Genomic DNA, 11477 nt, shown 5'->3' with positions numbered 1-11477 from the left:
ATATGTTATTGGTTTTTCAGGTTTTTGCTTTCCTTTTTCCTAGGAAGCATGATCTAGTTTAAACAGGAATTAATTCCAATTTAGCTGATGGCCTGGGTTATGCAAGATCCAAAAGCCACAGTGGTTCCATTAAGCCTTATAACCTATGAATCTGTAAGTTTATGAATCTGTACTCAGTCTTCATAACTTTGCTCCAAAAGGGAGCATAAGGGAACACAGCAAAGTATTTGGGAAAAAAAGGAACCTTCACAATGCTTACAAATCAGGTGTAATACTGAGTTTTCCCAAACCGTCATAGGCTGCTGTTATCAACCTGCCTCCTGGCCTTGCATTCCTGGAGGCTCCCAGATAGTCACAGCCTGAAAATGTTCCCACATTCAACATGCAAAATAAAAAGGCAATAAAACAGGTGGGGGAAAAAAGCTGTTCTTTTATACTGTGTGTTTTTAATTGAAGGGATTATAAAACACTTCGGGCATGCTGAGAAATCAAGACTTTTTTCCTAAATAAAAAGCTGCAGCTATTTTTTTTTTAAATCCTTGTTCCTCCTCCTACAACAGTGGTTATTATATGCATGCATTTGCAGTGTAATAGAATCAGTATCATCTCTGTGTCTTATTACTGTTGCAATCCCCTAACATGCTGTTCCTTCCATCCCACATGAATCTGGTAATTACTGCTGAGGCATTCCATGCGTACACTTTCCCTTCCCAGGCAGCATCAGCAGTTACCGCAAACACATTTCCTACGTACTAGTAAACACAGGCAAGTGGGACAGTATATGTTGCCCCATGAGCCAACTCCAGGACATGATCCTTGCTCACCAGAAAGCTGCACGTCACTGAAACTCATGGATGTGAAACTAATATACGCTGTGAGATGAGAGAAAAATGCACTGGACTTCCTTCTGCCTTCAGCTATTGCTGTGTGTTGGAGTGAGCCCTGTGAGTGCTGGCAATGCTGTGCAGGGCTGCTCAGGTGAGACGCGTTCAAGGTAGGTTACATGAACGTGCGTGTGCCTCCCTGTGTGTGTGCAGGTGTGTGTATGAATATGCTCCCTTCAGAATAACAAAATAAAAAATCAGTCTGGGTCTACTTTCACCTTCTCTTTTTAGGCTCATGTGCCTAGACTGTGTTAGAAAGATCTGAAAATAAGATTTGCTATGTTCTGTAACTAGTCCAATTTTACTCCCCAAACACCACATTCTAATGTTTAAAGCAGAAAACAAGCAAAAAAAATCTCACAGAAAAATAATCTGGCTGCTGGTGTATTAGTGTAGTAAAACCACAGATCCGCTACACACATCCTTCCTGATCTTAGCAATTTTTGGTCCCGAATTCAGCTGAATAGAGTCAGAAATGGAGCAGCTCTGAGCGCATTTCACAATCCCAATCTTGTTGAAGTTCAGGCAGCACCACACCAAAAGCATGCTCCAGTGTGGGATGCTCCTGCTTTTTCCACCACCTCTCCAAATTTTAGGTAGGGAAGTTGCAGCTGCTCCAATCCCAAATGCAAAGTCCAGCACTATTCCTGCCCACCAGCACTGCAAAGGCATCCGTGCTGGCTGCTGCAGGATGTTACCTTTTCCCATCTCAAGCCCCCCCTAGGAATAGACAATATGTTTCTGCTGCTCCTGACAGGCGGGCTCTGATACTTAATGGCTAAAGAATAACACAAGATGACAGCTTTTGCCAAGTCCAGCACTCTTTTGACAGCAAACCTCTGCGTTCTAAAGACTAAGTGAATTGCATATGGTTCCGTATAAAAATCTGGTAATAATGCACCCTGCCCTATTAGCGCTTCAAAAATTCATTGTGGAGCGTCTTTTTTTTTTTCCCCCGGTGTGAACCCAAAGTTTTACCTTCCAGAGAGAGATCAAGAGCAGCCATCCTTTCCCATCAAACAGATCTGTGCCCAGTGCATGGTGCTTAAGTCACAATAACCCACATCCAACATCCCGTTCTTTTTAAAGGCAGCCAAATGCTATACCGAAACATCGCAGTTTGGCAGCGGGACTGCTCTGGCCAGCGTGAACGATCACGTCAGATGTGGTCATAGCTGCTCGGGTGAGCTTTGCAGGGCGTGCGGGGGGTCAGGCACGCGGCCGCCCTTACCCGCCAGCCCCGTTTGGTGTCGAACTTCCCCGAACGCACAGGGAACGCCGAGGCGCCGGACAAGAGCTCGGCGCGGCGATTTGGGGAAGGGAGCCGCTGCAGCCGGAACGGGGGCTAGACGCCGACGCCAGATCCGGGTTTTGCAGCACCCCTGCTCCGCGAGCCAGCTTGTGCGTGTGCGGCGCGCGTGCGGGGGGTGCGCGCGTGTGTGCGGGGCGTGCGCGCTTGCCGGATGCCGTGTGCCGAAGCCGCTGCGTGACTTTGCTCTCGGTTTTGAGGGCACGGATTTAGGGACTCGGGGCCAAAAATCCTCCGGACCCAGGTAAATCCGCCCGTTACCTTACCGCCCGCCCCGGCGCCGCGTCCCCGCGCTGTCCTGGCCGCGGCGCGGCGGCAGCGCCGGCAGAGCGCTCCCGCGACGAGCAGCCGGTGGCTGCCGGAGCCACCGGGGGGGGTCGGGGGGGGCTGGGAAAAACGTGTCCCCCCCGCCCCCGGAGTGACGTCAGCGCGGCTCCGCGCGGGGCAGCCGGCAAAAGCCCCGCTCGCGCCGCGCCCCGCGCACAGCCGCCCGCGCTCCCGCCGCGGCGCCGCCGCCGCTCCGCGCCCCCCGCCCGGCCCAGCTTCCCGACGGGACGGACGGGACGGACGGGACGGCGGCGCCTCGCCGGGCTCCTCCTGAGGCGTGAGGCGGGCGATGCCTCTCGCCGCCGGGCGCCTGGCTCCCGGGGCGCGGCGCTCGGCGGCGGCCCCTGCCCCTGCTGCCCCCGCTGCCCCCTCGGCCGCCCCGAGAGCAGGTACGAGCCGAGCGGCGCCGGGGGGAGGCTCGGGGGGCGCGGTTCGGCGGCGCGCTGCCGCCGGGCGGGGGGCAGCGAGGGTGGGCGATCATTTATTCCCCCCCTCTCCCCGCCTCCCCGGCCCGGTTTTAAACGCTGAGAGCGAAGGGGAGCCGGGAGCGGGGGCTGCCCCGGGCCGGGCACGGCGCGGCCGGAGGGGACGGAGCCGCTCTGCTGGCGGCCGCCGAGGGGGAGGCGGCGGCGGGCGGAAGGGACGGGCGGGGTCAGCGCCGGGGACCCCGGTTTTCGGAGAGCTTCCCGACGGGGCTTCCCCCCCCGCAGCTCCGCAGGCGCTTTCCGAGGGGAAAAGGAGGGGTGGAGGAGGGGGGATTTCTGAGGAGTTCTGCAAGGCGCTGCCGCCCGCCTCCCCCCCAGCCTTGCAACCCGCTTTGCCCTGCCCTTGTAGTCTCTGCTCCTGGCCGTTTTCACTGGGGATTTCTTCTTTCTCTCCTTACCTGCCTTAAAAGGTTTGACTGTAGGTACTGAAGCAGGGATCGACGGCGCATAAAGATGCTGAAGGGTGTTTGGTTGCTCAGTTTGTTAACAGTGGCTGGGATCTCGCGGACGGAGAGTCGCAAACCTGCCAAAGACATTTGCAGCAAGAGCCGCTGCCCTTGCGAGGAGAAGGAGAATGTGCTGAACATTAATTGCGAAAACAAAGGATTTACAACCGTCAGCCTCCTCCTGCCGCCACCATCCAAGATCTACCAGCTGTTTCTCAACGGGAATGCGCTGACCCGCCTGTTCCCCAATGAGTTCGTCAACTACTCCAACGCCGTGACCCTCCACTTGGGCAACAACGACATGCAGGAGATCCGCACAGGGGCCTTCAGCGGCCTCCGTACCCTCAAGAGGCTGCACCTGAATAACAACAAGCTGGAAGTGCTGAAGGAGGACACGTTCCTGGGCTTGGAGAGTCTGGAGTACTTGCAGGCCGATTATAATTACATCAGTGCCATTGAGGCGGGGGCCTTCAGCAAACTAAACAAGCTCAAGGTGCTGATTCTCAATGACAATCTCCTGCTGTCCCTGCCCAGCAATGTCTTCCGCTTCGTGCTCCTCACTCACCTGGACCTGCGGGGGAACCGGCTGAAGATGATGCCTTTTGCTGGTGTGCTGGAGCACATTGGAGGCATCATGGAAATCCAGCTGGAAGAAAACCCTTGGAATTGCACCTGCGACTTGCTGCCGCTCAAGGCCTGGCTAGACACCATCACCGTGTTCGTGGGCGAGATAGTCTGTGAAACCCCCTTCAGGCTTCATGGGAAAGATGTGACCCAGCTCACCAGGCAAGATCTCTGCCCTAGGAAAAGCTCCAGTGAGTCAAACCAGAGGGAGAAACACCCTGTCCTTTCAGATCCACACATCTCAAGGCTATCACCCACAGCCAACTCTGCCATCAATCCTACCAGAGCCCCAAAAGCCAGCCGGCCACCCAAAACCAGGAACCGCCCCACACCCCGTGTCACTGTGTCGAAAGACAGACAAATATTCGGACCTATCATGGTTTACCAGACAAAGTCTCCTGTGCCCATCACCTGCCCAGCTGGCTGCATCTGTACTTCACAGAGCTCAGACAATGGCTTAAATGTGAACTGCCAAGAGAAAAAGATAAGTAACATCTCCGATCTCCACCCTAGGCCGCCCAGTCCAAAGAAACTTTACCTTACCAGTAACTATCTGCAAATCATTTATAGAACCGATCTCGTAGAGTACAGCTCTCTGGATTTGTTACATCTAGGAAATAACAGAATTGCAGTGATACAAGAAGGTGCCTTTACAAACCTCACAAGTTTACGTAGACTTTATCTTAATGGCAACTACCTAGAGATTCTGTACCCATCTATGTTCGACGGGCTGCGCAGCCTGCAATATCTCTACCTAGAGTACAATGTCATTAAGGAGATCCTGCCACGCACCTTTGATGCTCTGAGTAATCTTCACCTGTTATTTCTCAATAACAACCTGCTCAGATCCTTGCCTGACAACGTCTTTGGTGGCACTTCCCTCACCAGGCTCAACCTTAGAAACAACCATTTCTCGCACCTGCCTGTGAGAGGAGTCTTGGACCAGCTCTCAGCTCTAATTCAGATTGACCTCCAGGAGAACCCTTGGGACTGCACATGTGACATCCTGGGGCTGAGGAACTGGATAGAGCAAGTCACTGACCAGAACAGCCAGCAGTCAAATCCCCCCGTAGTTATCAACGAAGTCATATGCGAGTCCCCCAACAAGCACTCTGGAGAGCATCTGAAATTCCTGAGCAAAGAAGCCATCTGCCCAGAGAATCCCAACTTGTCAGATTCTTCTCTCTTCTCCATGAATCAGAACACAGATACACCCCATCTCCTTGGTGTCTCACCCAGCTCCTACCCAGAAATACACACTGAAGTTCCACTGTCTGTCTTAATTTTAGGCTTGCTGGTTGTGTTTATTTTGTCAGTCTGTTTCGGGGCAGGCCTGTTTGTCTTTGTCCTTAAGCGCCGGAAGGGGGTGCAAAGCATGCCCAGCAGCACAAACAACTTAGATATAAGTTCATTCCAGCTCCAGTACGGGTCTTACAACACTGAGACCCACGATAAAACGGAAGGACATGTTTATAACTACATTCCCCCTCCTGTTGGACAGATGTGCCAAAACCCAATCTACATGCAAAAGGAAGGGGATCCAGTTGCCTATTACAGGAATCTCCATGAGTTTAGCTATAGCAATCTTGACCACAAAAAGGAAGACCCCACCAGTCTTGCATTTACAATCAGTGCAGCTGAATTACTGGAAAAGCAATCCTCGCCAAGGGAACCAGAGCTTCTGTATCAAAATATTGCAGAAAGGGTCAAGGAACTCCCCACCGGAGGATTAGTTCATTATAACTTTTGCACCTTACCCAAAAGGCAGTTTGCCCCTTCATATGAATCAAGACGCCAAAACCAGGACAGGATAAATAAAACTGTTTTATATGGAACTCCCAGGAAATACTTTGCAGAACAGTCTAAACCCGAGCATCCTTTACTCCAAGGAAAGCTACAAACAGAACCAGACTACCTCGAAGTTCTGGAAAAACAAACTGCAATCAGTCAGTTGTGAGGGGGGAGGTGGGAGACAAAGGGAAATTTTTAAATGAGCTCAGAACATCACATTTGATTCAATCTGAACTCAGTGCTGATGTCATCTGCCGCACTCCCAACATTTCCACTTTTTGAATTAGGGAGGGTGGGAGAGAGAATGGAACCCTTGCAGCATAGCGGGGATACGGTGTTGCTTTTGCAACGTTCCCTTTAAGTTATTTCTACATCTCTCTCCTTTTGACCCTTCTGTAGGAACTGTCACTGCAAATGTATGTTTCTGTAATCGATCTCGCATAATTCTTTTTGATTTGGAAGGAAATGAGGAAGGTGGTCTTTGGGTTTTCTGTTGTTTTTTTTTTTTCTTTTCATTTCAAAGTGGAAACTTAATGTATTATGTAGAAGATCTCCAAAGATCTTTTTTCCTGGACTATGACTTTCTTTTTGTAAATAATAATATACAGTACTGCTGTTTCAATTACCAAGTATAGCCACTGGGCGTCACTTTTTTGTGTTAAAGTGCCTTTGCACTTTAAGTACATTATTACTTAATTGTTGCTCTTAGCTTTGATAAATTGAACCTATTTTAATGTGTTGTATTTTTGAAATTAAAAAAAAATTGTAAAATAGATCTATATGTCAGCTGCATTAAATCAGAAGGTTTGATTTATAGGAAAGCTGCCCTTCTTTAAACGAATCTAGTTCTAGGACCTTACAGACTCAAATGTAAATTATTGGGCTATTTTTTCCCTCTGGGTTTGTTTAGAGTGATTCACTGAAATCAACTGAGAGGATTTAGTAATGGACTAGAGGTTATCAAATGCCTCAGCTGGGAGTAACAGCTCATTAATAAAAGATGTTTAACACAGTATCATAGTGAACTGAACAATTAATGTCCTTCTTAATACATTGCATTGCAGCGCTAACACAGTAATGTTCAGTGGTTTAAGATTATTTTCATACTTAAGAGAACATTACGCATAAGATTTATGCATTAAATTAGGTATTTTTATACGTTTTATGACAAAGTTTATATTTGTAACTTTTTTGGACTGAAATTAACATGTCCTTTTCCTGCCAGATACAAATTTTTTTAATAAGCAGGGACACCAGCAGGGGTCATCCCACACGTCATTAAATTTATTAACGTACAGGCAAATGAACCAATGCCAAAGGTAAAATTTGAACCTGGGTCTCCAGAGTCATCCAAATCAAGGTGGCAGAGACCAGTATGTGCATCACACTAACTTTAGTAGTCTGAGCTGTGTCAAGTTTTCAGTCTCTAAAGCAAAAGTAATACTGCAGTAATTCTAATCTACTAAAGAAAACTACTGTTAATTATCTTAAATTTTGTAAAATGGTTTAAGTTAACTGAATTCCATTCTCAACATTGGTTTTCTTAAGCCTGTCAGTGAACAAACGCAATGTCTTCTCCTTTCCCATTAACTCAGGCCTGTTTTACTTCGAGCTTTATGCTATCACCTTCAATTTACATTTCCTTCCTGGAGAATACTGAAACCATTTTTATTAACAAGTATACAGTCAAACTTTATTAAGCCTTATTAGCTTCTAAATAATTTTTAGATGCAAACATTATTGTGCGATTTAAACAAACAGCCCTTATTTACAACAAAAACAGTTTTGTTTTGTCTATTGTAAATCCTTATGCAACTGGGATGGTGATCTGCATATAAAGTAGGCCAGGCTTTTCAATTCCTTATTAAAGCAATTGATGGAGTCTGAAAGAAGCACACTGTTTCCTTTTCATAAATAGGTTACTGCACATAATAATCCTTTATTATCATGCGGAGATTGAAGTGGCCTCTGCTGACTGGTTTTTAGAGCTTTACTATAGTTAATAACACAGTATCTACAACTTTGAGAAATTTTCAGCTATAGCATTTGAGCTATAAATAACCGCAATCAACGTTGTTCTAATCAGGACTTTGCCAAAAGGAAGGTGCTTTATATTTAAGAGCTAAAGAGGCTTTGCATGTATATTGCCAGATATCTTGGGTCATTCTAATGATTTATGTGACATCTGAGTACATTAATATGCTAACATGTCAATTCTTTATGTTTAGAGTCCATAGCATCTATGGCTGTTCATTAGATCAGGTTTAAAACTGAAGTGCTACAATGAACCACTGAAGAATCAGTCTTCAAAATGGTCTCACTTCAAGGAGGCGGCGAAATGGTATCACATTAGTTGAACTTGGAACATTTGACCGGAATAGGATCCATCTTTGAGTGAGGTACTTGTTTGAAAGCTTCCAGTAGTGATTGTCTTCTTATGGCTCCTTTCCCTGCGTAATTAAAAGCATTTATTGCTGAAACCCTAAGAAAAGTATAAGTATTATTTTAAAGTAAAGTTATTAACTCTTTCTAGGTATGATTTTAGTATTGCCTGCAAAAGAAGTACCATGTTATATCTGTCACTCTAGCGGGTAGGATATTATTATTTGTTATTCTTTAGTGAACCAGAACCAATTACAGGTTTTTGCTCAGAAAAATGCTAATTTTTTCCTACAAAAATGTTTGCAAACAGCAGAGATAGGGAATTAATTCTTTTAGTAACTTTATCTTGTTTATTTTTACCGTTTCAGTCTCAGACTGCCTTAACATGTTTGCTTTGGTAGCACAGCCATATTTTACAGAGGTTGCTGTTGCTTTACATTTCCTTAGGTTTTATTTAGTGACTAGATTTTATTTTGCATCACCAGTACCAACTTAAAAATCATTATTGCTGTGGATCTTTTAGGTTTGTTTTTATACCCTTCAGATGACAGCTCTTAAGCAATTCTTTTCGTAGTGTGCCTAGGTGAGAGCGAGGGAGATTTTTTTCAGTTACGCTTAAAGAGATTTGTTTAACAGGGAAAGTGTGTCGGCAGCTGCTGTGTAGAAGGTCTGTACGTTTCTTTAGCTGTGTAGCCCTGGAAGCTGCTGCTTGTTAGGGGAGAGCTGCTTGCTTGAATAGTAGCTTGATAATGAGTCTGAAAAAATTTTCCTTCATAGTTTGAAAAGTTGAACTGTGAAAATTATGTAACCAGGTTAGCAAAGTATGTTTTTCCTTAGAAAAATGGGATGAAAATAGTTTTCTTTCTTCATAAGTTTTCTTTTGTGAAAAGTGGACATAATGACCTTTACAGAAACAACAGTGCAGACTGAAGCACTGTTAAAAGTATGCAGTTATCTCCAGTGAAAATGTGGGGCAGTACACTTCCAATGCATGAATAACTTTTTGAAGAGATCTTTCTGTGTAAGCATGAAGTCAAGTTCATCAATGATCTTAGAAACTGGATTTCAATAAGGAACTTTAATGGCAAAATGGAGAGAGATGCTAACCTTACACTCCTGTGCCCAGATTGCCCTACAGTTCCTGGGCAGCCATCTGTCTCCTGGGACGATGCTGTGGCTTTGCTAGCAACAGAATGCACCCAGAGGATGACAGGTTAATTGCCCTGCCTTTTTTTCCCTGCAAATCAAATGCTGGTTTTTGCAAAAGGGTTTGTACTTTCTATCTGGGTTCTGAAGTCTGCTGCAGAGCCACTCCAAATGCCTGTCGGTAGTCCTACTTTCTGCAGTCTCTCTTCCATCAGATTTCATCCTTTCAGGTTCCAGCATTTGCTCCTTTCCTACCTCACCGCCATTATCTGCTTCCCAAGCCCTCACAGTGTAATGCCCCATCCTTTCCCCTCATATCTGTCCCCTGGAGCTCTCCTTTTCTTCCCTAGCTAAGCTCTGGAGGACCTGTTTCAGCCTTGAAGGGAATTGATGTCTCTGCTCCACTGAGAGCTCAGCCTTTACCTCCTCCTGTGACATTGCTGAGTAGCCCCATGTGAAATGAGACACCTGATCCCAGCGGTATTCGGGGGACCACGCTGGAGGAAGGTCTGCATAGCTGTTCCCTCATCCACTACTTGAGCAGAGGAGAGCAGTATAAGATCAAATAGCATTTCAGCTTCCACACAGGATTTCCCGTGTGCCTACCCTGGCTATGCAAGGAGCATTTCTGAGTAAGAACAAATGGATGAGCTATTTGAAAACTACTGGCATCACAGCACACTTTGCTGTAATTTCAGCGAGTTGCCTTCAGCATGGGTTAATCTTGCCAAAATTAGCCACTAAAATTTAAGACTCAAGCTGGTTGTGTAGGGTCTCTAGAGTAAATAGCAAACACCAGGCCATTCAAAGGTGATTTATACCCTCCCAAAATATATGGCATGAATTGGGCTACAGATATGCCTGCTTTTTTCCAGTAACTGTAGAGAGGATAGATGATGAGCACTGATTAGATAGCTAATTCCCACATAGCTGCAGTCAGCCCAGCCTAATCATTTTCTAGCACACCGATGTTCAACATACATGCTCTGCTGAGTATCTGCCAGTCTCTACCCCAAGACATTTCCATTCTGTCCACGAGAGAAATGTTCCCCATGGAGTTTATAGCCTCCTTTGGTCCAAGGCAGTGGCTTTTTGTAACACCTTCTTGTGCTGATAGAGAACTGTACAGTAGGGTTTAGTTTGGTTTTCTTTTTCTTCCCATCAACACTTGAGTTTGTAAAATAAAAATTCAGCTTTTTAAAGTTAGAAGCTGTAATTAGTAGTGTCAAAATAAGGATACCAACAAGTTAAATTGCCTAAATAAAAGTCTTAAAGGATACTGATCTTCTATAGGAATACAAATGCCATAATTTTAAACTGCTCATGAGTGAAATGAGATACTGCAAATGTTAATGAAACTTCTTAGGCTTTTACAGGCTAATCACTGATACAGTTTGTGATTTTTCATATTACTGTTTTTGCAGACAGTAAATGTCATTTAACAGAGAGAGAAGAAAAAAAAAACTATTTCGCGAAGTCCCTCCCCCAACTGTACAACTCCAAACCAACAGATAATTAACTTACGCAGATGATGTGACATTTCTTGTATTTTTCCCTTCACTTTTTCAAAGTGTTCTGTAGGAGAAGTACAAAAGTTATTCTTCTGTAAAAGGATCATTAAGTCTGTTTGGATTATTGATCTCATAGCTTCTCTGGGCACAAGGCCAATCATTTTGACTAAGGTTTTTAATCCTAGCTAATGAGGGAGGTGGATTAATGAGAAGTTTTTTGTTGTTTTTTGTTATCGGAGGTTTGGTTGGATTTTTTGAACCAGTAGATTGACATGTTTGTGAATAGAGATGAATAGATCATTTTGAATGAAAGAAATGTTGGAGCTGCAATCGGAGATGCAGTCATTCTAAAGACCAAATAGACTCAAGAGTATGAGTGAAGTTTGAAAAACAAGACGTCATAAAACTGGTTTTCTTCCTGCGATCATAAACACAGAGGGCCTCCATTTGAGTACAACAGCGGCTTTTGTTACATGCTGTTAAACATTTGGAAGGATGAAATTAGAGGCCAGATGCACCTCCATTACCTTTAAGGATGTTCAGGTAGTTTAAGTGTTCAGAATTTGGTTCTC

At 45.6% G+C, this 11477-nt stretch overlaps 1 protein-coding gene across 1 annotated transcript; it reads left to right on the top strand.

Annotated features, from left to right (window-relative positions):
• The first annotated feature begins 3458 nt into the window (after positions 1-3458).
• On the top strand, positions 3459-6032 carry SLITRK2 (SLIT and NTRK like family member 2). The gene has a single exon (XM_009480718.2). It carries the CDS (start codon positions 3459-3461, stop codon positions 6030-6032), a length of 2574 nt encoding a protein of 857 aa, XP_009478993.2.
• Positions 6033-11477: the final 5445 nt, after the last annotated feature.

This window comes from Pelecanus crispus, chromosome 13, assembly GCF_030463565.1.
Source record: "Pelecanus crispus isolate bPelCri1 chromosome 13, bPelCri1.pri, whole genome shotgun sequence".
Classification (NCBI taxonomy): Eukaryota; Metazoa; Chordata; class Aves; order Pelecaniformes; family Pelecanidae; genus Pelecanus; species Pelecanus crispus.
The sequence above is the reverse complement of the archived record's forward strand: the minus strand, read 5'-3'. Positions and strand labels throughout refer to the sequence as shown.